Genomic DNA, 27,581 nt, shown 5'->3' with positions numbered 1-27,581 from the left:
CTCTCCTCCCTGAGATCCCTTCTCTATATCCCTGTGAGTTTTCCTTTCCCTCCCCTTCCTCTGTGCTCTATCCCCTTCTCTTTTCCTAGTACTGATTATTAGGATCCTTTAATTCTCCTCTCCAAAACAAGAACCAAATAAATTAACCATACACTGAAAAAAGTCAGAAACAGCATTCTTTTGTATTTTACTTTATAAAAGTAGCATCATTTAATATGCAGACCCATTCAAATGTATGCAAATGTGCCATATAATTGTTGCAGCATCTTGAAACTTATGCCTCAGGAAACCGGAGTCTGTTCTTATGAGTTCTCTTTTTAATTTTGCTGTCAATTTATCCCATCATCAGTATATCCAAATATAACCAATCTGTTAGGTTTGGAAGGCAAAATAATGTTACAGTGAATTGTTAGGGTACATTATACTCCTCCTAAGAGGCAAGTGGTAAGTTTTTGTGGGAGCAGTCCCAGCTCAAGTACCCCCGAGTTCCATTGTAGGTCCACACCTAATATTCTCTGTGCCGTATTGTACTCCTTTTCATAAAGAGATTATTGTAGGGCAAGCCCACTAAATATGAAACTTAGTCCTTTTAAACCCAAGAAATAACAATGTTGAAGGCCTCTCAGAAGAGAAGATATGTTGACACCAATCTCCTTCAACACACAATTCCAAGAGTGGGTAAATTCTGGAATGTGTTCTTCTATTCCCGGTGCAGCTTATGAATGAGGGGAAATGCTGCCTCCCATTCAGTTTTCTTAGTGTGTTGAGCTCTAAAGGCTCAGCTTTGAGCTTTTGGGTTACCTTTAGCCACTCCAAAGTGCCCCATCAACTTCTTGGATTGACAGTCTTTAAGGAGGACCTTTGGAATTAAAAAGCAGAGTCAATTGCTCAGTACGTGAAGCATGCCAAACACTAGATGTTGAGTAATCCACCTACTGTTACTTCCCCTATGCAGCCAAGAATCAAGAGTTAGTGTCAGCAGTGAGTATGCCACACTGTAGTTGAATTGAATTGTCTCCAAGAAGGAAACCACAGCCACATTCAGTCTCAAACATTGGAATCCAGGAGCACCTGGCTTAAGGATCGGCACATCCTTGGAAATCATCTCCAAAGTATGTAGGGAATGACTTTGAATAGTAATGGGAATCCTTATTAGTAGGAAGATGTGTTCTGAAGAGAGACTTTCATCTGAGCTTCCCTCGAATTGTTCTCCTTCAGAGGCAAGGAATAGGTTTCCACCCGAGACCTCTGTTTTTCCAATTCTGTCTAAATTATGGACAATTGTACCCCCATTTCTCCGAGGACAATCAGACTTATTTATTCTTACAAGTGGGTGATGCCGACCCACGTCTCCCGGTCTGGAATCTGCAAAAGTCTAATGAGAGCTTTGTAGAGCGCGAGACTTGCTGCACCGCGCATTCGCGAGTGCCTTCCCGCCCACCATGCGAACATGGTCTCCAGTTCTTTTTCTACTGTGGTGAGGAGAGGGCGTGTTTTTTTTACCGTCTCCTCACATCGCTCGATCTTAGAGAGCTTTTTTGTGCCTTTTGGCTGTTTTTGTTCATTTTTTTCATGCTGTATTGTGTTCCTGTCGTGGAACCTCTGTCCTTTAATTTTCCCTTAAGTTTTTAGCTGTTTTGCCGGTTTTAAGTTTCCTTTTATTTTTTGTCATCAGGCCACTTTTAGGCCTTGACTTCGGCTGGGAACTTTCCTTTTCTTTTTTTGCCATGCCTTGCCCCTTTTCCAGGCACCATCACTTCGTTTGATTTAGCCGAGGAAGTTTTTCCTTCCATGTCCACGAAGGTTTCCAGTGGCTTCAAGCACTGTACTCAGTACAGTCGGCCAGTGTCTGGGAAAGACACCCACTCTTGGTGTCTACAGTGTTTTGGGCACGACCATAGCCCCACTAACTGTGTTCTCTGTCTTTGCATGAAGAAGAGAACCCAGGTTTCCAGAGAGGCTCAACAAGAGAGGATTTTTGGAGCCAAGTCTGGTTCCTCAGCATTGGCATTGAGGTTGGAGGCGTCGGCATTGACATTGAGCATCACACTAGCATCGGGAGCATCGGTAAGCATGGCTGCTGCTAGACCCTGGGAGCAGTGAAGCATCGAGTGGGTCTCCACCTGCCTTGAGGCCTCCTGCTGTGCACGGCCCCCGGGACTATCCATCGTTGCACCCGACCCCGAGGCAATGTGTGGATTCAACGTCGTCCTCGTCATCACTGAGGAGCCTCAGCAACACGCTTCGTGCAAAGGCCAAGAAACATCATCGGTTGCCCTTGACGCATGGTGCCTAGAGCTCCCGGGCATTGAAGGATTTGACACCTGAGAAGTGTCTGCGTGTTGAAAGTTCTTGGCCAGGGGCACTTATGACACTTTTGATGTGGCATCCAGGATCTCTGCTGAAAATATAGCAATGCGCAGTCTCTCATGGCTGCATGTTTCTGACTTGGACCATTCTGTTCAGCAGAGGTTGGCGGATGCCCCATGCTGAGGGGATAACCTTTTTGGGGAGAAGGTTGAGGAGGTCGCAGACCAAATAAAAAAACATACTAATACAATCTCTTCTGTCTCCCACCGGGCGACTTCTGCATCAGTCTACTCAGCTAGGAGGACTTTTGGCAAGCCAAGGAGGAGTTCCTATTACTATCCTAGGCATAGTTACAACCCTTTCAGCTCAGCAGCCTACTCAGGCTGAACCCCAGCGTGCTCGTTCACGTCTAAGTGTGTGCCAAAGGCCCCTGCTTCTCCCCAGGCAAAGCAAGGGACGAGCTTTTGACTGGCTCCAGCAGAGCATAGCCGCAGTAAAAGTGTCCATCCCGAATAACTTGCTGGGGGGGGGGGGGGGGGGGAGGTTGAAGTTTTTTCATGAAAAGTGGCCTCTTATAACCCTGACCAGTGGGTTCTACAAATAGTCCATCTCGGATATGGTATCTCAAACCTCCAGATTGCCCACCAGGAGCTCATTCATTCAGCTGTCAGCACAGGCAGGTACTTACAGAGGAACTCTCAGCCCTTCTGAAGGCTCATGCAGTCGAGCCTATACCACCAGGGCAGAAGGGTGGGGATTCTATTCCAGGTACTTCCGTGTACAGAAGAAAACGGGGGGGGGGGGGGGGGGGGGATGCGTTCCATCCTGGATCTAAGGGCCCTGAACAAATTCCTAGTCTGAGAAAAGTTGATGGTTTCCCTGGGCGCCCTTCTCCCAATGATTCAGAAAAATGATTGGCTATGCTCTCTGGACTTAAAAGATGCATATACTCACATCCCGTTATTTCCAGCCACTGAAAGTATCTTCAGTTTTGGCTGGGAACACATCACTTTCAGTACTGCGTGTTGCCTTTTGGCCTCGTGTCAGCTCCTAGGGTCTTCCCCAAATGTCTAGCGGTAGTTGCAGCATCACTACATAGACTGGGAGTTCATGTATTCCCTTATCTCAACGATTGGCTGGTGAAGAGTAGCTGTGAATGATTTGCAGACCAAGGCAGAATATTTTTAATAATAATACTTTCCAGATCCAGATGTGCCCTCGAGTCAGAGTTGACTCCTGGCAACCACTGAGTAAGGGACCCCCAACCCTCATTATCTTCTTGGCATGATACAGGAATGGTTTTAAGTCATTATTGCAAATTTGTTGGGCAATAGGTTAAGCTTCAAAGCATTTTTGTGGGTAAAAAGTGTTTTATCCACTTGGTCTGAATATTGCCCTTTCAGTGTGGTGAAAAGTTTCAGGGGCATGGTTTTAGCAACATTGAAAAGAGGCATTCCTGGGAGGGGTTTAGGCCTAGAGAGGTGTGATATGGAAGCCATGTTAGTCCACTTTAAGGTAAGGTAATAAATAGAGATAAAACAAGAAAAGAAAATAAGATACGTTAGTCCAGTAAAAAAGGTGTCATTTTATTTTCTTTGTTTTGTTTTATCTCTGCTTATGGCCTAGAGAGGAAACCTAATGTATAGATTATATTTTCAAATCTTCACACATACTTTTCCTTAAAAATTCTACTTGCAGGAAAAATAAGGTGCTAGTGAGCATGCATACATTGTATCCATGGCGAGTTTTAAAGCAAGTTACTACATGACTTTTGTTTTGAGACTTTATACAAAGCCTGTAGATACAAATTATGCAGACAGTTGGAAAATTGCACCCTAAACTGTATTATCAATGCTAGCAGTGTTCCTCATTGACATTCCTGTTATACCCACTGCTTTTTAGACTGTCCACTTTTTTTATTTTCTCTAACATAATACTGGAGTAAAGCAGTGTGTATAATATATGCAAAATGGTTAGGTAAGTATTTTCCTACCTGCTGTTAGAGGTAGATGTAGAAAAACCTGCTTTTTTAATTCCAGTAAAAAAAAATAATTTTCTTTGCAGACAGTCCCTTGCTGTTTCCTTATAATCCACAGCAATCATTGCACTTTGTGAAAAGGCAGATGGAAGGGATTATTGATCAGTGTTTACGGAAGCCCGCAGTAAGTGTCATCTTTCATATGTGATGTTTAATCCAGGACATGATACATATCAACACGCCAAGGTATTGAGGCATGAGCCTTTGCCAAGAGTCCATTTGATCAGATTTGATTAAGTAAGGAAAAGGGGAATGGGCCTTTCTGTGGTTTTTGCAACTACATTCAAAGCGATTTACATAGTATATACAGGTACTTATTTTGTACCTGGGGCAGTGGAGGGTTTTAAGTGACTTGTCCAGAGTCCTCCACTCTCTTGTTCTAGAAAATTCATGCCTCAGATTGGTTCATCTGTAAAGTGCCACTGTCATTTTTCCTAATCCAGGCTAACGCAGCTACCTCTCTAGAATTACAGTCAATATATGCTGTTTATCAGAAGAATAGAAAATATATGTTCGTGGGTACATGATTAATGTGCATAAAAAGGTGCTAACCAACTAGTAGTTCTAAATGATGTCTATAATGATTCACAGGGATGCTTTGCAATACACATATCATTGGTGACCCTAGTATACAGTATAGAAAGGGCCAGTGCATTAAAGTTTACATATTACAGTAAGGAAAGGAATCAAAATGTTGTGTTTTGTCCATACCATATAGGGTGCAGCACAACTTACAACTAGATAGACCTATGTCATCTTTTAGGAAATGTGCACAAAAAAGGGTAGGCAAGAGTGCAAAATATTAATTAACTTAATGCAACCCCAAAAAGATATATTTAAAGAGGTTGACATCAAAACACAAAAATGTGGGTAAAGGACGCAATTCTACACAAAGACTATTCAAGCTTAAAATTAACATCACAAGCCATCTATGTATGACTGTAGTCTCTTTTCTATTGTTAACTAAGGTGATGGAAGGACTAGTTGTAATACAATTAAGTGATTACCTAGATCATTTTAATATCTTGCATGATTCCCAATCTGGAGTTGGACAAGGTTATAGCACAGAAACAGTTTTGGTTACGGTATTATCGGAGATCAGAGGTGCAATCAGTTCGGGCAAATGAGTAATTTTAATGCAGTTTGACATGTCCAGTGCATTTGATCTGGTGGATCATGAGATTTTGTCGAACCTACTAAGCTACTATGGTGTAGATGGTGTAGGTTGTGTAGTTTTAAAAAAAATGGTTTCTGTGTTTCTTAATGAATCGTTCTTATCAGGTAAAAATGAATCATGCCCAATCTTTTTCATGGGTGCCAGGTTGTCGGTTTCCCCAGGGATCTCCAATCTCACCAGTATTGTTTAATATTCTATAAGCCCCATTAGTCAATAAACTATTCAAAATGGGTTTCCGCTCTTTTATATATATGTGGATGGATGATATTACGTTGTATATTCCCATCTCTGGAGATCTTAAAGGGTTTATACCAGGCGTTAAATGAGGATTAGACAAAGCAAAAATGTCCAGGGCTAAAAGGTAGATGTTTTGGTCTAGACTTGTTTCAATCACAACTAAGTCATAAAAAGGTGCCCTAAATGATCAGATGACCACTGGAGGGATTAAGGCATTACCCCCCCCCCCCCTTTCTTGCTCAGTGGTCACTGACTGCCTCCCATCCCCCAAAGATGTGCAAGAAACCCAGCCTCTATGACAGCTTCAGATGTTATGGCCAGTCCTATTAGAGCACCAAGCAGGTCTCTGGAGTAGCCTTGTGGTTGGTGCAGTGGACTGTAGAGAAGGAGACCCAGACCCATTTTAACTGGTACACTTGTGGTGGAATGTGTGAGCCCTCCAAAACTCACCAAACAGCTACTGTACCTATATATAGGTAACCTTCAGACATAAGGGCTATTGTAATGGTGTACAGTTGGGTACAGTAGGTTTTTGGTGGATTTTGGAGGGCTCACCTTACAATATAAGGGGATGTGAGATGTGTACCTGGGACCTCGTATGTGAAGTCTGCTGCAGTGCTCCCTAGGATGCCCCAGCTGATGATCTGGGATGTCTGTGTGGCCAGTCTACTAAGAGTGCTTGGACCCCATACATCCCAATGGCTTGTTTTTGTTCGTTTTTTCCTTGGATACTTTTTTTCAAATGGTCCTAAAAGATAGATGAACTGAGCACAAAAAAAAAAAAGTTGGTCATTTTTCTGGTTTGAAAATGGCCATATTCACTAGTGGATTTTGGACATTTTCTGCAAAACGTCCAAAATTGGATTTAGACATCATACCGAAAATGTCCCTCTAAATAGAAAAACAAACTGCTTTGGTTTGGCAATTTTCAAACAATTATATTAAATAAGGATGTTTTATCCTCAGGCGAATAGCTGAAAATAGAAAATAAATCTAGAGTTCTGGGCGTGGTGCTAGATTCAGATTTGACTTTTGAGTTTCAGATTAGTGAGTTTACAAAACTTTTCACTAATTTACGTTGCTTAAGTGTTGGCTTTCTTGGGAAGGTGGATAGAGTTGGGGATGGTAAATCTGATCTAGAAAGAAGAGAAGTCCAGAGATCATTCCATTTATTTCATGGTCCCAAAGAAGGAAAATTCCTTTTGACCCATTCTGGATGTAGAGCCTGTGAATTGGGCTCTGAGGACCAGTCATTTCAGGATAAAGATCTTACGTTCCATTGTGTTGGTGCAAGTTGGAGAGTTCCTCACAGCTTTGTACTTGAAGGAGTCCTATTTGCATATTCCGGTGTGGCCACTTCATCAGAGATAGTTGAGCTATGCTGTTCAGGGTCGGCATTTCCACTTTCAAACGATCCTATTCAGTCTGGTTATTGCACCACGCACCTTCTCCGAAGTAATGGTGATGGTGGTAGCAGGGCTTCACAGGGAAAGCATTCATATCCACCCCTATCTGGATGATTCACTAATCAGGGCCAATTTGGAGGAAGAGTCATCAAGCTACCATTCGCATGGTACAGTTGCTGCAATCCCTAGTTTGCGTGGTCATACTCAAGAAAATTAAGCTGCAGCCCTTGCAGTGCATGGAATATCTTGGGACACAGTTCATTACATAAGTGTGCAAGGTCTTCCTTCCCCAGAGGAAAAGATTTGTTTCAATCACAAATTTGGGCCTTATTGACAAAAAAGATGCCTTATGCATGAGATTTATATACAGTTGCTAGGGTCCAGAGCAGTGACTCTAGATCTGGTGCTGTGAGCTTATGCGCATATGCGTTCCCTGCAGGCATCTCTCCTCTCCAGGTAGTCAGCTCAGCACCAGTCTTACCAAAAGCATCTACTATGGATGGCAAAAGTCCAGATCAGTATGAATTGGTGTCTCCAGAACCACAATTTGATCAAGAGAATGGACTTGGAATTTCCAAGTTAATTGATGGTAACAATGGATGCCAGCCTCGGGGGGTAGGCTCATTGCTAGAGTCAATGTGCTCAGGGTCAGTGGTCCTGGCTGATAATTATTTGGAGACTCTAGCTATTGAGGCTGTGGTGCAGGATAAGGCAGATGGTCTGTTCTGACAGTGCCACAGCAGTGGCATATCTCAGTTGACTGGGTGAGAGGGGGGACAAAAAGTCTGCCAGTGGCAACAGAGGCATCTGTTCTTTTTCAGTGGGACAAGAATTACTTGAGGGTATTGTCAGTGGCTTTTATTACTGGAATGCAAAAATGTTCTTGGATCCGGTGGAATGGGAGCTCTCGAACAAGGCCTTCACAATGATCCACAGCCATTTAGGGACTTAGTAATGGATCTCATAGTGATGAGCCAGAATGCCAAGGTTCCCTTATTTGTCAAAAGAGAGAATTTGGGACAGTGGGGCTGGATTACCTCTTGCAAAGAGAGCCCTGGTCAGGACTGCTGTATGTGTTCTCTCCTAAGATGTTGGCTGGGCTGACTACTGCAAAAGGTAAGGTTGGTAGTAGAGAGCTGCACGGGGGCAGCGGGAATCCCGCGGTGATTTCCTTCAGGTCCATGGGGATCCCATGAGGACGGACCCGGGTCCTGTGGGGTTCCCGCAGAACCACAGTGTTGAACTGACCTATGCTTTTCCTCCCTGCAGATACCTGAAGCCACCCTGGTGGCCTAATGGCTTGCTTAGGGGCAGAAAAGATCCCCCACTTTCCTGCCCGCTGCCGCTGGACTGCCTCACTGCCTCCACTTGTTTAAAATGGCTGTCAAGACTTCAAACGGCGGCCTTATGAGACTTCAGCGGAAAACATTAGCAACAGATTTTTAGAAATAAGGGACTGCCTATGCGTGATCCATCTGTAAAGTCAAAAGCTTTTCCAGTCATTAGGCAGTGCCTTAAAAAGTGGAGAACAAAAGATTTTTTTTTTACTTGACAGCTTTTTAATTTATTTAAAAGCTTCCCATATGTAGATATAAATATCATGAAATAAAAACTGAATATCACTAAAACAGCTTCAAAAATTATTGCTGGTAGAAACAGCACTAATAAAGGCTATGTTTTGTACTCATTTTTCTACACTGTTCTATACAATACAGTAATACATAGCCAAATTTCAGTGAGGATATCCTATTTACTGAGGGTTCATCGTAACTGTTGTAATCTGCCTTGGGAAGCCTAGTGTTATAAAGATTGGAAGTAAAATTAAACTCTCCTTTCATTGGGGCGCATGGAATCACATCTTCACCTCATCTCTTTTGTACAAATGGATTATTCTGTTTTGAGCATGTTTCAGGGACAATGGTTTTCATAAGTCAAAATAATAAAAATAAATATTTCATGCACATCTCTCTCTTGGTGGTGGGGGGGAAGCAAGGTGACTGCTGTGCGGCAGGGGCTAGTGGGCTGAGGACTGGGATGGAGAAGATTACTTGCGGTGGGGATGGGTTTGATTCCCCATGGGGAAGGGTGGGGACAGGTTAGATTCCCACGGGGACTAGTTGGATTTCTGTCCCCGTGCAACTCTCTGGTAGTTTTAGTGGCACAAAATTGGCCCAGGTATCCTTGGTATGTGGACTCGTTTGGCTATAAGCGGGAGACAGTTTGGTGCTGCCTAAGGCAAGAAGCATCATTGTCTTTAAGGGCCACTGATCATGAATGATCCATTTCCCTTTTGTCTTACTGCTTGGCCCTTGAGAGATGACTTGTGAGGGCTAATCAGAGGAGGTGGTTATAACTTTGTTGGGGAAACTGTCTGTCTCTTTGGCCTGTGCTAGAATCTGGAGAGTCTTTGAGGCATAGTGGGGGGCAGTGGTGTAGCCATGGGTGGGCCCGTTTGGGTCTAGGCCTACCCAAAATTCTAGTTCCCATATAATGGCTGGTGGGGATCCCCAAGCCCCACCAGCTACAGAGGTCTTCCAGAGGCAAAAACAGCTCCCTCTCCTAATTTTCCAACCGATGGCACTGTGTGTGAGCTGCCGTCGCGCTGCCTTCCCCCTTCTGCATACGAAAACTGTACACACGAGGGGGCCGCGGCAGCACGTGCACAGTGCCACCAGCTGGAGCAAGGACAGGAAGCTGTTCCTGCTCTGGAGGACCTCTGCAGCTGGCGAGGCTTGGGGGATCCCTACCAGTTCAGGTATTTAATGTTTTTTTTTTGTTGTTGATGCTGAGTGGAGGGGGTGGGATGTAGAGACTTCATGTACCCACCCAGTGGCCTGTCTAGAATGTGAGGTCTGGCTGCATCTCTCATGTGAGGAGAAAGAATGGGCTCCTTTTCATGCTTCAGTTACCCAGATTTTAGTCTTCTTGCAAGACAACTTAAAGAAGGGTTTATCCCTGGCCTTGAGCATTCAAGTCATAGTGTTGTCTTGTTTCTGCAGTTGTTTGGAAGGAACCTCATTGGGGGCTCACTGAAATGTGGCGCACTTACAGCCACGATTGCATCTGGTAGTGTCATTATGGAATCTCAATTTAGTGCTAAAGGCTCTGTCAGCAGTGCCCTTTATACCACTCAAGAGTATGCCTTTGAAGGATCTGACCTTAAAGGGAATGCTTTTGGTAGCAATCTGTTTCGCTAGAAGTGTTTTGAAGTTGCAACCATTATCTTGTCAGGATTCCTTTTTTATGTTTTAGAAACGGGTTTCCCTTTAGACAGTCCCCTCCTTTCTCCCCAAAGTGGTGTTGGCTTTCTGTGTTAATCAGATGGTGATGCTGTCTTCCATTAAGGGGACTGGGGAGATGACTTCAGAATGTGCAGAGACCTCTATTACAGTATTTAGAGGTTACGAATTAATGTCACGTCAAATCATTTCTGTTTCAAAAGGCTAAGAAGAGTGAAGCAGCTACTAAGGTGCTTATTGTGTTCTGGTTAAAAGAGGCAATTGGTTTGGTCTATATTCTCAATGGACAAAGACCTCCTCAAGGTCTTTGAGCTCATTCTACCTGAGGAACGGTGACGTCTTGGACAGAAACTCAGTCAGTTTCCCCTTTGTAGAGCTGCCAGGTGGTCTTCTATTCACTCTTTCTCCAAGCATTATAAATTAGATGTCCAAGAGGATGCTGCTTTCAGGGCCACTGTAGTGTTGGCAGGGGTTTCATCTTCCCACCAGTTTAAGAATTGTTTTGAAAGAAAAATTTGGTCTTATACCTGCTAAGTTTCTTTCCTGGAGTCCAGACAGACCACTCCAAAGCCCACCTATTGGTTGCAGTGAGCTCCCCACTGACTCTGGTGACAAGGAGAAGGACTTAAGACCTCTTCGGTTATCATGGAGACAGTTGACGCCAACTTGAGCACTGGATTCCTCCTCCTGCTAGATTTGTGCTGTGGAGGGTTGATTTGGGTCCAATATATGCTTTGTTACAGGAATACTGGTTTGCTGGAGTTTCATAGGGCCTCTTTTAAGGCAGAGCTCATACATAGCTCGTAAGTGTCTGTCTCCGTTTGTTGCCTGAGGGGCATAACCATGAGTTCTGAACTGGTCTGGCTGGCCTTGAGGAAAGAAAATCAGGAGGTAAGACAAAGTTTTTCCATGTATAGTTTATGAGAGGGTTGCTACTATTATTTATGTACCCTGTAAATCCTACTTTTTTCTTTTAAATGTTAGCACCTCAGTTGTGGTATTAAAATGAAAAAGACTGCTATTAATGATTTATTTTGATAAAAGGTAAATATTTTCCATTTTGCTAAAGATACATGGAGTTTTTTCTTACCCCATTGATTTTTGGTGAAAAGAAATATGCATCTGATGTTCATTAGAATCCTTTCCATTGTATACTTTTGTAATGTATGAAATGCGTTTTGTGACTGATATGTTTCATGTGTTACATATATAATATGTTTATGTTCAAACTTTTTTATTGAATTATTATCAAACAGAAAACAAGATTGTCTACAGTTATCACATAAACCCCAATCCATCCGCCCTCCTGCAGTCCCCTGAATCACAGTAAATAATGCACCACAGCACGTGATATCTCCAACCAGGAATCATTGGTTCTTATGGCCTTCTGAGTCTATAACAAAGAAAATCAAACCCCCTCCCTCCTATCCCACCCTCTTTACATGTATAATATTTTTAATAAATTGTGCTTTATTAGAGCAGCCCAACTATTCAGTTCCAATTTATGTAACAGCATGTATGTGCTAGTTAGCACATGTAAGCAGTAGTAGTTCCAATTAGGGCTACTACTACTACTACTATTTAGCATCAGAAGGGAACTCCTTTGCTATCCCCACCAAACCGCACAGAGCACTTTGTTGTTGTCGGTGGTTTTGTTACAGCATCACAGTTTTCTCTTTCAGTGAACTATAAATTTCAGCAAGGTTCCAAGAGCTTAAATCTCTTGCTGGAGCAAATTTATTTTGGTAGCTGTAGATATATTCTGTTGTGTATGCTATATTTTTGTCTTTTAGGATATAATTGGAAAGTCAGTGCAACAGGTGATCTCTCTGATTTTATATAAAGCTTCAAAAAGGTAACATTTTATTAATAATCTGGCGTTAGTTCTGTCATATGTAATTTACATATTGTCATCAGAGTCCTCAGGCTCCCACAATTCCACAGCTGCTGGAGGAATTGCACGGGCTTACCACTTGCTGTTCCAGGATTACCACTGGCCCAACGCAACCGCTGGCAGTAGTCCCACCCCAAGCATGCGCCATTTCTGGGGGAGCCCCCAACCGTGCGCCATTTCTGGGGGAGCCCCCCCCCCCCCCCCCGAAATGGCTTGTGTGGTGATATTCTGCCCTGTTACCACCGGGTTAGCGCAGCAGCTCTTACCACCTCAATGAGTGGTGGTAAGGGCTCCCCGCCGCATGGCCATGCAGTAAGAGTTCTCCTACCACGTGGCCATTTTTTGGGGGTGGGAGGGCTTTTACTAGCTGTGGAAAAAAGGTTCCTTGCGAGCGGGAAAAACGGCCCCCACCACTACCGAAGGGCCCTTTTTCTTGCAGCTTAGTAAAAGGACCCCATAATTAGGTAGTTGCTGCATAATTTACAAGTGTCCTGAGGATATGGGCATATATGTATGATGACCAGATGGTCAAAAGAGTGCGGGCTTTACCACCCCTATGATCAGAGATAATAGCATGCAAATGTATGCATGTCAAAAGCCCAGACCTGTCAAACACAGGGGCTGGAGGTCTGTGGGACACAAGTTCATGGGGGGGGGGGGGGGGGTTGGCTGGAGATCCGGTGGATCTGCAGCTCCCCTAATGCCTCTTCGCACCCCCCCCCCCAAAAAAAAAAAGCCCTGGTGGCCCAGTAGGCCACAGACCAAGCCACCCCCCAACCTGGTGGTCTAGCAGCCCTCTTCCCTGCACCCCTGTACCTTTGTTGGAGTAGGAAGTAGTACACTCCCACCTCTTCCACTGCCACCTTGAAAATGGCGGCGCTCAGCCCTGCCCAGTGCATCCTGGGGTGCACTGGGCATGGCTTCACACCATATAAGGGAGAAACTCCCTTATATGGTATGAAGCCCCGCCCAGCTGGAAGAGGAGGGAGTGTACTACTCCCTCCAATACTAAAGGTACGGGGGGGCGGGGAAGAGGGCCGCTAGATCACCAAGTTGGGAGGGGGGAGCTTGGTCTGCGGCTCACTGGGCCACCAGGGCTTTCTGTGTTGAGGGGGTCAGGGGAACTGGAGGTTCACCGGACCTCCAGCCCCTGTGTTGCTGGCTTGGGGTGGGGGGAGGTCCGAATTTCTACTCCTTCGGGGTAGGGTGGGGGTCCAGGTTTCTGCTCCTGCAAGGGGAGGGGGTTCTGTTTGGGGGAAATGAGGACCTGCTCACCATTCCTCCCCAATGGTCTGCAAACCCTAACGCCAGCTCCAAGCTGGTGTAGGGTTTGGCGCGCCGCCTGATCATTGGGGTGGTATATGTTTAGTATGCATTTGCATGCTACTTGCGGTAAGAACCCTGTTTTGCATGCTAGTTGCGGTCAGAGCCTGCGAGCACATTTAAATGCACTCGGGGGCTCTGATCATGGGGTGTAGCAAACGCAGGTGATAGTATGGCACTAATAGCCTCTAGCACTCGTGTTTGCTTCTGATCATCGGCAGCTGGCATCATAATTGCTGCAGTTGTCCGTCGCTTGCCACGTCTGAGTAATTGGAACTGACATTTCAGTCGTGCTGTGGCTTTCTTCAGGGTTTGTTGAAATGTCGGTTCCACTTAATTCAGACACAGCAAGAACTGGACAATTGTAATAATCAGCCACTTACACCCAGGGATACGCAGTACATCCCCCAAGCCTTCCTTAAGAGTTTATTCAGGAACTTGTCCAAACCTTTTTTTTTTTTAACCCAGCAGTGCTAATTGCTTTTTACACATTCTCCAGTAACAGATTCCAGAACTTCATTATGCACTGAGTGAAAAAATATTTTCTCCAATTTGTTTTAAATGTATTACTTAATAATTGCATTGTATGTCCTAGTTATCTCTTCTCCAAAATGAACAGTCCTAGCTTCTTTAGCCTTTACTCATAGGGGAGTTGTACCCCTGATATTTTAATTGTTCTTCTCTGTACCTTTTCTAATTCTGCTATATTTGTTTTTGAGATGTGGCAACCAGAGTTGCACACAATTCTCAGTGTGGTCACATGATGGAGCGATACAAAGGCATTATGATATGCTCTGTTTTCTTCTCCATTCAATTTCTAATAATGTTATAGTTAAATTTGAAGTGAATGTTAACAACAAGTGTAAGCTTGATATTTCAGTGCTAATTTCAAATGACCAAATGGAATATGATGTGATTGGACAAGTCACATTCTGGATTACTTCAATTTCAAATGTTCCATTAATATGCAAATGACACAGAGACATGCATTATGTATAAAACCTAGAAAACATTGCAGTTAAGAATTTATCAAAGAAAGGTTAATGCTTCTTTGACATTTTGTAAGAGAAGGTTGTTGTTGTGGAACTTTGACACTACCACTATTACTGAAGGAAATAGTAAACCTTCAGAATTGAAATACCACAATCTACTGAACAAACTATTCTTAGTACACAAACTAGAGCAGATATACACATACATCCTACACCAGTCCCTTTGCAAGAACCTGATTTGTTTGATCCTTACCAAGTTTTAGCTACACTTGCAGATCTAAACTTACCAGAATTATAAATGAATCCTTTATATTCTCCACCCACATGCTTGTGTAATTTCCCTACTGCTATTGAAGTTTCTGAGAAACCTGTACACAGACACTTACCATATGATAGGGAGAAATGTGATCCAGGAAAGGAAATATGTCGCTGTATTTCCCTAAATGTCCTGGAGCTACACTTAGTACATGGTATTTTGAAAACAATTACATTACAGTTCCACATGCAATAGTATTACACTATGAAGCAGAAGCAGCATTTGTATGGGAAACATCAAGAAATGGTTCCATATATTTACAAAATTCATATAACAGAGAACTTACTACCTGTGGAGACACAGGAAGAAAATATTGCTCAGTAATTTTAAATTTGAAAATCAGGGTAGAAGAACTTACATTGGATGTAATGGACGCAGGTGGGCAAAGAGGTCAGATTACTCTCACTTGGAAAAGTAAGGTGCCTGTGTTTACTTTGCCAGTAAGCCAGTATCTTTCATACTTACCTGTCCCAGTGTCTTTAACCTGGATACCACATCCCTCACATACAGCTGTAACCATGAATGCACCAGATTTCAGAACATACAACATGTGCATAGCTGAGATAGGACAATCTATAAATAACTTTAAACTTCTCATAAACTTGTACAAGACCATAAAAGTGATAGAAACATTCATTTATCCATGACCTTTTTTTTTTTTTAAAGATTAATGATTCACTGATCCAGACAAACCTCAGCCTATTGCTTATTCAAATGTAACTGTATTGTTAATTTGATTAAAAATTAATAAAGATATATTAAAAAATATATATATATATTCCAACTAAACAAGTTTGTAGGTATTGTCCAATGGGAAACCCCACACTTGGAATTCCCAGAGACAAAAGACATATAGCACAACCAGTACATACAGGATTTTCTGTTATTTGTTCCTCACCACAATAGAAAACAAATACAGTAACTCAAAAGATGAAATTAAAATAATTCCTAACATGCTATCTGCTTTTTTGGCTGCCATTGCTAAAGTAATTGATGGAAAATGTTAAGAACACTGCTGCAGAATTTGCAAGCGTTTGCCACATGATCTTGAAAAAATTGTTGTACTTATTAACTGACTTTATATTTTAACTTCAGTGAAGAATCTTCTCCAAGATTGATTAAATTACCTTTTCTGTAAGTATGCTGCTAATCTTTGTCATTTTAAAAACTTAACTATAATTGGTGTCTATAGTATTCAGTATTTCTTCTGGAAGGTCTCTTACCACAGGCTCGACAGCTGCAATAGGAAGTCCCTTGGCCTTTCGTATTTTGTGAGGGGGAAATATTTACCCAGAGGTATCCCTCTTCTCCTTTGGGCTTCCAGCTCAATCAGAGCAGACTTCCTTTGAGCTGTGGTGCCATGCACCTTCAGTTGTGACTACATGGAGGGTTATTTCCCCAAGTTACAAACCCTGTCAACATTTTTGGCATTGCCACTACACTTGGTGTGTTTTTAGTAGAATCAGAATACATGAGAATGCTGAACTAAGTTTCTGAAATGCTGCATTTGTAAGGAATTATTAAATTTCAAACAATCTGATTATTTGAATCAGCCTGTGTTTAGCTTTTAATAGTTGTTATAACACTATTGGTTGTAAGTCAATATTTTGTTTTATCATTTCCTTCCTTTCAGCTGGAATGACAAATCGTCCAGTCTACATTACATAATATTCCCCATGTTGGAAAATTCAACTTCGAAGATTTATATTCTGAGGAGACCAACAGATGTGTCTAAGTAAGAAATGGGTGAAAATGTAGACATAAAGCTAATGTTCGTTCAAAAACATTTCATGAAAACTTTCATCACACTATGAAATGCTTTCAGTTGGTTAAACTGCAATGCCAGAAGGAACAGCCACTCCAGAAAATATGCAAAAGTAGGAGCAAAACCAGACTACTGTGATACAAAAAAGTTTTTGCCTCCCACATCACTGTATCTGATGGGCTCAGTTCAGTTTTTTGCCATTTTGTTTATGATGATTAGTGATCTGCCACCTATTGTTAAAATTTGGTAATTGAGAAAGCCAAGTTAAGATACATTCCTTGTCAGCTGGATCATGGAGGCTTGGGGGAATAGAGATATGCCTAAGCATACGAAAGATCAGTGGCAAAGGGAATCTATAAAATTATGTCACAAGACGTTGTAATCCAATGTTGTGCATTTGATTGAAAGTTGGTAAAGCAAAATTTTAAATTAAACTAAACTATACTTCAGCCATGGTCCAGTGTTCTAAACACTAGATGATTTTTCTTTATAATACTGTTATATTGTCCTGTTACAATTACTAAACAAGTCATAGTGGTTTAAAGAAGAAACATATTTTTGTAGAATTTTGGTTCTATTTATCATTTAGGGGCTAAGATTGAGACATAATATTGTTCTATTTTAGCACAGGTCCTATTTTATGCGATGAGACCTAATTACTAATAACTGGGACTAACAGTAAAATAACACATCTTAATGGTAGCCCACATTGATAGTGTCCCCGCAGGATGTTTCAGGTCATATCTTTGGTGTACTTCATGACTGGTAGTGAGATGAGCCATGATCACTAGTGTCATGAAAGCAGTACCCATCTATTACAGTATAATAAAGTAAAACAAGTTGGTCTAATTGAGACCATAATATAGTACAAGTCCTCCTCTGTTGACTATGAGGCATATTTTCAAAGCACTTTGGGAGGCTAAGTTCCATAGGTTTCTATGGAACTTTGGGAGGCTAAGTGCTTTGAAAATGAGCCCGATAGTGTGTACCAGTCTTCTATGTACTCTTTCTAGCCAAAGTAATTTTTTGCCAGTCTACCATTAGGTACTTCAGAGCCAAAGTGGATCAAAAATCTATGTCCTTTTGTCTTCATGTCTGTACAATAGCTCTAAGAGTTTTCTTCTAGGAGAAAGTTTAGATTTATACAATTTTTAATGTTTTTATACCTGTGCCACAGTTGTTATTCTGGCAGCTTCACTTTTAGGATAAAACTGTTCATTTTGCCCTTAGGTCAGTACCTAGTGGACTAATGGCCATTGAGTTTGGAAACATCTTAAACAGTGTAAATGAAAGTACTGAAGAAAGGTAAATATGGCATTTCAAAACTAAGAACTTAGTAATGCATGTATTCTGTAGTGGGACTGAACATACTTTTTATATGTATATATGGTGGCTGAATATTGCTGAATTAGAGCAAAATTACATTCTGTGGATCTGATTCAGATGAATAAGGAGGGGAAAAGGGAATGGGACTTGATATACTGCCTTTCTGTGGTTTTTGCAACTACATTCAAAGCACTTTACATAGTATATACAGGTACTTATTTGTACCTAGGGCAATGGAGGGTTAAGTGACTTGCCCAGAGTCACAAGGAGCTGCAGTGGGAATCAAACCCAATGCACCAGGATCAAAGTCCGCTGCACTTACCACTAGGGTACTCTTCCACTCCACAGGAAGGAAGGGAAGTGATGGAGCTTTTGATCATCTAAGAACAATGGCAGGGGAGGGTCACATGAAATTTAGGTCCTGGATTTCAAGGTATCAGTTTTATAAACATAAAGCAGTACTGGTCCAGCGTAACTGACAACAGGAAGATCAAGGTGAAGTGTAAGTACATTAGGCAAAACTGAAAGATGCCATGATAAAACACAGATCTTTATATTCACTGTGGACAAGCAGGACACAGGTATTCTGACTGATGGGTGACATCATCTGACAGTCCAATGCAGGAATTGCTCCCCATGTGTGTGCGCCTTCCCATCTGCCATGAGCATATGGGATCAGATCAATCCTCACGTCTTTGAGTCTTCCTTATCTCAATTGTAATGTTGCTTGTTTTTGTTGCATGTAAGTGCCTGTGTGGTGCCAGTGTACCCTGTCACTATTCCTATTTATTTCATTTAGTCAGGTTTTTTGGCATTTCTTGTTTTCCACAGCCCATTAGGCACCCTTAAGTACCATTAGGTGTCAGACACCCAGAAAACTCCCAGTGGTTTTAAAAATGTTCCCTACAGGCACCCAAAATTGTTGCCTGCAGTGCTTGTGGCTTGACAATAATCCCTCTTGTAAACTGTGTTCATAGATGTCAAGAAGAGGCATGAAGGGTTGTGAAAAGCAGCATGAACGGATTTTTGGCACTGAGAAATTTGGTCCCTCAACTTTGGCATTGGAGGTATCAGTCACTGTGGTTCAAGGAGCTGCATTTGGACACTGGGGCTGCATCGACATTGAGTGTCTGGAACAAGACTCACAACACAATAGCTGGTTTGGTCAGACAGTCCTTGAGAATTTATTTGGGGCCTTAATTCCAACTCCCCCCCAAGGCCCATTTGTTTTCATTTCCAGGCTGAACAAAAAAAAAAAGAGGCAAAAACATTTTTATATTAATTTGCTACTTTATTGCAGTTTCAGTATTTGTGAGACTGCTCTCACATTGATCAGCCTAGTCTCAGAACTGTCTGCTGAGACATCAGTTACAAGAAGAAGCCAGATCCAGTCTCAACTAATGGCTAAGTAACAATAATCTCAGCAAGGGAGTGAGTCTGAAATCTCCATCTTGGATCACTGTCATGAGAGAGGTTCTCAAGATTCAGCTGTAGTCTGTGCGGTGTGCTTAGAATAAGATATGGTCAGTGCTTCTGTTTTGATAGGATCATCAGCTTTTTTATTGCCACTTTGTGCCAAAAAGCATAAGTAAGGCATGCTGGGCTTTTTGCCTCCCTCTTTCCGTTCGATAGAGAAATGGGGAAGTTCATCAAGGCTGTATATCTACCCTCAGGCATGGCAAAGCCTATGCAGCTCCAGTTCTCTACTGAGTTAATATTTCAGCAAGTGACATCACATGCACATCTTTTCTTCTCTCCATTTCCAGGTATGGGAGTAATAGTGGGAACAGCCTGCAGAATGGCTCTCTGTACCTCTACACAAGTGATGCTTCCCAGAGTGCCTTTAAGGCCAGATTAGGCTTAGAATGCTTGAAACATTTCTGCAGCTTTGGAATACATTTTTTTTTTTAATCCTGGGAGATCTGCTTTTTGGCAGCACCTTTGGGTTCTGCTTTGAGACCTTCCTAGCCCTAATTTATGTCACTGTGTAGAAGGAACCACAGGTCAACTCTGGCAATGTTTATGGTGCTAGAGCATTCCATATCTGGAGCAAATGGAAGAGGAAATAGTTGGTTCAGCAGAAAGAGGGATAATGCCACAGTGGCGAAGTTGTTTAAGAGAGAAAAAAGCTGGTGGCCCTTATTTTCTAAGGCTCGATCTCCAGGTAGCTTTCAGGTGGGCCATGAGAGACAGTAATCTATAGAAGAATCCTGTATTCATTGGTAATCATATATTACCTCCTCCATCCCAAGTGCTTCCTGATACATCTGATAGCTAGAGATGGGATCTCAGGCTGAATATTTGATCCTAGCCTTAAAGTGGCATGATAATCTCCTTGCACATAACAGTATGCAGAGGAGAAAGGTCTTGAGTATCCCTATGTTGGACCTAACAGCTGGTGAATCTTGCTAGGAGTGCCTTTGATTGGATCATCCATGATCAAGGCTAGTTCTAGACAGGGCCTCAGTGTGGCCTCATTGCTTCTTGGGAGCTCCCACACAGTGACAGGCATATCAGTCTCAAATGGATTGTGTGTTTTCATCCTCTCCAAGAGTTAGCTGTCTTTTGAAGAAGGCTGGCTGGAAGTATTTATTTGGATTTGGCTCATGCCTTACCTTTTTCAGTTGTAGCTTAAGATGAGGTACAGATACAGTAGGTATTTCCCTCTCCCTGGAGGGCTCACAATCTAAGTTTTGTTTCTGAAGCAATGGAGAGTTAAGTGACTTGCTGAAGGTCATAAGAGCCAAGTGGGATTTTAACTCGGCTTATGGGAGGTCCTTCCTCACTTCAGGCCCCTCCTCCTAGTACTGTTTTTTGTTAGTTCAAATTCCGAGGCAAAGAACAATACTATTTTGGCAGCTCTCTCTTTTCCTCAGGAAGATAGTCCTGGACAGAAAAATTGTTGGGTGAACACCTACTTGATGTAAACTGCTGTGTCCTGGCTGTGCACCTTCATGGAAATATTGGAGGCTTCTCACTGAGTGGTTGGACACTACTCAGGGTGACTTCTCTTCACCCTCGCTGTAGGCATTGGGGGCAGTGTGATGAGCCACAAGTTTTTGTGCCCAAAAGAGGGCTTTGAGTCTACCTGTTCTTGGGGGTCCCCATGTAGATCAGCAGACCTCTTCTTATGTAGTTCCTTGCATGGACACAGTGACATTCCATCAAAGGGTTATTACCAGATATTCCTAAATTTGGTATCTTGGATCCTTCACTGACTGCTTCAGGCTCATTCTATTCTTGGTCTAACATGGTCCTGGTTACCCGTTGGTCAAGGGATAGTAAAGTCAGATATGTGGTTGTTTAGGACAGAGCACAGGAGAGTTCAACAGTAGCCAAGGCTCTATAGGCATGGAACCTCTGCTGACAATTATCCTGAAAAACAATTTTTTCCTTCCTAGTTCCTGGGGTACAGGAAACCCTCTGGTCTCGTAAGAAAAATGTGATCTTGTGGCTTTGGACATCAGGGACTGAAGACCTCACTCCCAGTCTAGCCTAGATATCTCATTTCCAAAGCTTCCCTGAGAATGATCCTTTCTGCAGTTTTAGGCTTCAGGACAATGGGACCTGTATGTTGTACCTTGGGCTCAGACCCATGTGTCTCTCCCAGTTCATATTCCTTTCATGGTTTCCTCCGTTAACCAAGTATCACAAAACTACATTATTTTTCTCTAGGAACTTTCACAGGTGTCTCTAGCAGGGAAGGATCAGGAGTTCCCTTCATGGTTATTTTGCACTATAAAGGTGAACCTGAAAGACTGGGAGGAGTACTGTGGTCTGGGACACCTGAAGTGGTGACGGTGGTCCTGGTGGAATACCAACAGGTCCAAGTCTAGGCCAAGGATCAGAGTCAGCTCTAGCACTCCAGCAGCCCTGGCCTCTAGCTTGGGGGAAAGCACTTGCCTTGGTTCCAAGCAAGACAATACAATTTGCTGATGGGAACAAAGCTGAGGGAAACTAATAGACTTAGGTGGTTTGGTGTGTTAGATTAATTTTCTGAGGCAATTCTTTTTGATACCCTGAAGTGTAAGGACAGAAAAAGTGGCTATGGCTGTACCAGGGCTCAAGAGGGGCACTTCCATGAGTAGACCTTATATTGGCTTTGTGAAACTTCAAGACAAGTAAGTTCTTCAGTCAAAGAAAGAAAAGCAGGAGCCAGGGGAGCTGGACTGATATCCATTCTCCTGTACATGTTCCTGTGAAAAGCCTGGATATGCCCTGATCAGTTTTTTGAAGGACCACTCAGGAGGGGTACTTTTTATTTTTTTTTCCTCTATCCAGTGGCTTCTTCCTAGAAGATCCCTTCCATTTTCTTTTACATTCATGGCTTTTGGGAGAATACGGCAATATAGCAAGAATAATTAGTGCAGAAGAGGACTACATCGGAGACTTATATTAATCTGAAGCCTCTGCAAGTTCAGAGGGATCTATTTCTTCAGCCTTCCTTCTCCACAAGAGACTGAGGTATACATAAATTTACAATTCTCACAAAGGGCAGAAGATAGGGGCCCTGTGCAGACCAGTTTGGTGGTTCTCTGTCTGCCTCACCATGCCGATTTCAAATGAGATGTTAGAGATTTATTTATTTAAACAAAATTATTTAATAGCCAACTACTATTGTAATCTTAGTAAGACAGCAATCAGGAATAGAGGATGGCATTCATGAATATCTAGGGGGTACCACAAAAGTCACACAGGATAAGAATACCCACATACAATTCCTGCCCTTTTAGTGAAACATTTTCACCATCCAGATAACAGCATTGTAAACTGCATTCTGCTTTCTCACCCAGGCAAAGTCATTACAGTGCATAGTGAATGTATGGGGGTGGCAGGATATATGTATATTAAGGATGTGCATTTATTTGAAATGACATTTCCCATGTCATTTCATGTGATTTTTAACCCAAAACAACAGGAAACATCTTAAATTTGGGGATTTGTTCTGTGTTCAAAAGAGTATGTGCACTATTCATGACACTGTCCCTGAAATGAAAGTAATTTAAAAAAAAACACAACAAAATGAAAATTCTTATAAATGAACACAGGAAACCAACAAAAGAAATTTGTGGGCTGCACACTCATTAGTATATAAGGGGAACTGGGAGACAGTGAGGAAAATAGTGACTTCCTAATGAGAGCCAAAACAGCCATAAGGAGAGAGAGTGCGCAATAAGAGAATATGAAATAAGGCTTGACCTGTCGTGATTAGTTTAATATTTTAAAATACTGTTCACACCTTCTTATTTTACCTGTAGCATGTTCAGCTGTTTGGATGCACATTTCTATGATGATGAAACCATAACAGTAGTTCTCAAGGACAACTCTGAAGTGGAAGGGAAGGACAGAATCTTGGCTCAGTTGTCTTTATCTTCATTATACGTCAGTGAAGAATCAGGGAAGCTGTTCAGCTGGGACACCAGTCAAAGGTATAAAAACACCTTTTTGCTGAGTTTACCTGGTTGCTTAGCCCGCATACATATTTTAATATTAGACAGTGTATTTGATTGTCATGCAGTATGTAAAAAAATCTGGGCATCTGTTTTACCATATTTATTTAAATATTTGTGTCTAACAGCCCTTGCCTGTTTATCATTTTACTTTTGTTTGTACTGAAAGCTGGGAAGCCAGTCGACTGCTTTGTGAAATGGTGGTTATAAAGGGCACACGTAAGAATTTTTCACTTAAAGCAGACAGGGGCTAAATATATAACAAATTGTCCCCGAAAAACCCAGCATCTCAAGTATATGGTAACATATCACACACATTTATTTGGTACACCTACAGATGAGGACCACTGCATCCTCTCCAGGATCAGAATGTGATTTCTTTTACTGTTCATTGTCTAGGTTGGATGATCAGAGTGTTGATGTTCCTACACACACTGTGTCTCTGGGGAATCAGTGGAGGGTGCTGGAAAATATGAATGCACAACATGTTGCTGTAAATGGTATTCGAAAAGTCTCTTGTGTGGTAAGTAGTTTGTAAGAAACTGTAGTCTGATACAAGTATATTTTTCTATTGTTAGGATTCAGTAGGCAAATAACTATATTTTACTGATTCTTGCCAGTATTGACTTGACACACCATGCTTGCCATTAAGCATGGAAGTTTTAGGCTGGGTTGGTGGCTTAGTGGCAGCGCTCTGCACAGCTATGCAGAACATTCCTGGTTCAATCCCCAGCCTGGATCTTGAAGCTCCTAGGGCACTTGGGGCTGGGAATGCTGCAAAGGCAATATTTATGGCTCTTAGGGAGGTAGAATTATTATTATTATTACTAATAGCATTTGTATAGTGCTACCAGACGCACGCAGCGCTGAACACCTGACATAGAGAGACAGTCCCTGCTCAATAGAGCTTACAATCTAAAAAAATCATAGTCATTGGTCAGGGATGACACCTAGTCGCTATGTTCAAGGCCCACGATTGCAGGTTTCCAGAAGGATTGTCAGTAAAAGGAGTAGACTATTTGATATAGGGAAAAAGTTCCCCTGTGGTTGCAAATGTTGCTTCATGGTGCCAGAATCCCAGCTGTGGTTCCAAATGAGTTGGAGGCCCAAAGTAGCAAAAAGAAATTGGCATGTCAAAAATCAAACAACATAAAGTTCTTTTGGCTGTAAACACATCCTGAGTCATATCAAAGGTAATTCTATAATGTAGGCACTCACATTTACAAGCACTTTGCACAAGTAAATGGCTAAAATATTAGCAGTTACATGCATATGTGTGCATTTACCTGTGAATGTGCCAGCAGGGTGCCTAAGCACTATTTTGCAAGTAACATAGGGCCCCTTTTACAAAGCAGTGGTAAGCCCAACGAAGGCTTACCGCTTGCTAAAAAGGAACTACCACTGGGCTACTGCAGCAGCCCGGCAATAGTTCCCACCCCCAGCGCGCTGTCATATCCCGCGCTAAAGAAATATATATTTGTAATGTCGGTGTGTACCTGGTGGTAATCAGTTACCATGGGATCCCTTACTGCCACCTCAATGAATGGCCACACGGCCATTTCCTGCAAAAAAGAAAGACCTTTTACCCAGCTTCAGTAACAAGTAAAAGGGCCTATAAATGGATAGGGCTCCTACTTACACATGTAACTTATAGAATACTGTAAGTTACACACATTCTTGCCACATTTATGCTTCTGCATTTAGGCCAGCACTGTGGCTGGTGTAACTGCAGATGCGTAAATATTAAGCACACCAATATCAGGTTATGTTAGTATTCTATAATGGAGCCTGGGCATCCAGTTATAGAATGGGGTCCTAGCATTCTTGGGGGTGCCTAAATAGAGGTGGCCAGTTATAGAATTGCCTCCTAAATTTTTGTTAATATCTGGATAAAAGATAACAGCCTACTTCATTTTCATTAGAGCTTATTCTTACAAACTTTGTAGTGATTTGATGTTTTGCAAACTGGTATTACCGTACGTAACAAATATTGCATAGTAACCTGATCGTTTATCTCCATAGCTCAGTTCCAATCTGCGTCACATCCGAGTGTTTGAGATGGATGTGGAGGATGATGGTGAAGAAGAGGAAGAGGATTCGGATTCCCGTAATGTGACTGGAGATCAGGAGGAGCTGAATCAGTCTTCAGATAACCAAGAGAATATTTGCAGTGGCCAAAATGAAATAGTATATGACAGTGAGGAAAATGAATCATGCTTGGATTCTGGACCAGTTCAATGACCATCTGTTCTCTGTTACCTTATTTATAAAGTCTATGGCTTCAAATCATCTTTGGTGCTTTGTACTGTAACCAGTCTTAACATTAATACAATGTTATAAACAGTGAAGTACTTACCTCAATGTTTCAACAACATACTGTAAATAAAGGACATTTTTTTTTTACATTTGTTACAGATGAGTGTAACAATAATTGGGCCTAACATCACTAGGTCCTGTTTTGTTCAGTATCTAATATAATAATTCACACCTCCAACGTTCTGAAGCTGACTCTGTCTCATGTATGTATGTATGCGTTCAGGTGCATACATACATGATAACATACATAGAATATAACCTATATGGAACAGGTTATGGTATGTATATATATATATATATATATGTGTATACATATATATATATATATATATACACACACACACACACACACTCTGTGCATACATACATGGTAAAGAAGAGTTCAATATGATATTGCATGAAGGTTACTGAGTAATAAAGTGGGTTATAACATACATTTGGTCATCTAGTGATAATGCTTGATCATTCATAGCAAAGAGGATAGTCAATTGTGATAAGAGTTCGGTTTTGTATATATCGTGTATAATATTATTTAGTGTTTAAGATGGATGTTTATGGTATGCCTTCTTGAAAAGATCTGTTTTCAGTATCCTTCGGAAGATGGTTAGGTCTTGCGTTGTTTTTATGGCCTTCGGTAGTTCATTCCATAGCTGCATGCAGATGTATGAGAAACTGGTCGCGTATGTGGATTTATATTTTAGCCCTTTACAGTTAGGATAGTGGAGATTGAGGAATGTGCATGATGATCTTTTTGAGTTCCTAATAGGCAAGTCTATAAGGTCTGACATATAGGTCGGGGCTTCCCCGTAGACGATTTTGTGGACCAGGGTGCAAACTTTGAACGCAATTCGTTCTTTTAGTGGGAGCCAATGTAGTTTTTCTCTTAGGGGTTTGGCGCTTTCATATTTCGCTTTCCCAAATCTGAGTCTGGCTGCTGTGTTTTGAGCGGCTTGAAGCTTCTTAATGATTTGTTCTTTGCATCCGGCATAGATGGCATTGCAATAGTCTAGATGACTTAGCACCATTGATTGTACTAGGCTGCGGAAAACTTCCCTTGGGAAGAAAGGTTTGATTCTTTTAAGTTTCCACATTGAGTAGAACATTTTCTTTGCTGTATTTTTCGCATGGAGGCATATTTTCAAAGCACTTAGCCTCCCAAAGTGCTTTGAAAATATGCCTCATGGTCTTCGAGTGTGAGATTTCGGTCAATTGTGACTCCCAGTATTTTCAGGCTGTCTAAGACCGGAAGTGTGTAGTCTGGCGTGTTTATGATATCTGCTACAGTAGATTTCATTAGTGACTTCACTCCAGATCTCAGCTCAAATTTGATCATGTTATGATCACTGTTTCCCAGAGGATCCAACACTGTTACCTCTCATACTATGTTCCACATTGCACTAAGGATTAGATCCAAAATAGCTCCCCCTCTTGTTGATTCCTGGACCAGCTGATCCAAGAAGCAGTCATTTATTACATATAGAATTTTACCTACCTGGCACTCCCTGATGTACCATTTATCCAGTCAATATTAGGATAATTGAAATTGCCCGCTATTGTAATGTTGCCCAAATTGCCAGCTTTTCTAATTTCTGTAAACATATTTCCATCTGTCTGTCATTCTGTCCTGGCGGATGGTAGTACAGCCCTACCAGTATACTCCTTCCCTTCACACCTGGGATTTCCGTCGTTTAATGATTCCACGCTGCATGTAGAATATTTATTTTGTTTGACTCAATTCCCTCTTTAACATATAGCGCAACCCACCCACAATCTGATTCACTCTCATTGCGAT

The 27,581-nt window shown here is 42.0% G+C and overlaps 1 protein-coding gene across 2 annotated transcripts in view; it reads left to right on the top strand.

Moving 5' to 3' along the window:
- The window catches only part of ANAPC4 (anaphase promoting complex subunit 4), a 96,708-nt gene extending 70,832 nt beyond the window's left edge, over positions 1–25,876 (top strand). For both annotated transcript variants that reach the window (XM_030191251.1, XM_030191250.1), the window contains exons 22-29: positions 4,375–4,472; positions 12,201–12,262; positions 16,028–16,066; positions 16,566–16,667; positions 17,928–18,002; positions 23,282–23,452; positions 23,873–23,996; positions 25,496–25,876. In XM_030191251.1, coding sequence (XP_030047111.1) covers positions 4,375–4,472; positions 12,201–12,262; positions 16,028–16,066; positions 16,566–16,667; positions 17,928–18,002; positions 23,282–23,452; positions 23,873–23,996; positions 25,496–25,714 — 890 coding nt within the window. In that variant the 3' untranslated portion in view covers positions 25,715–25,876. The remainder of the gene's footprint in view (positions 1–4,374; positions 4,473–12,200; positions 12,263–16,027; positions 16,067–16,565; positions 16,668–17,927; positions 18,003–23,281; positions 23,453–23,872; positions 23,997–25,495) is intronic.
- Positions 25,877–27,581: the final 1,705 nt, after the last annotated feature.

The sequence above is a fragment of the Microcaecilia unicolor genome, chromosome 2, assembly GCF_901765095.1.
Source record: "Microcaecilia unicolor chromosome 2, aMicUni1.1, whole genome shotgun sequence".
NCBI classification, from domain to species: Eukaryota; Metazoa; Chordata; class Amphibia; order Gymnophiona; family Siphonopidae; genus Microcaecilia; species Microcaecilia unicolor.
Note: the sequence above shows the minus strand (reverse complement) of the source record. Positions and strands in the feature narration are given on the sequence as shown.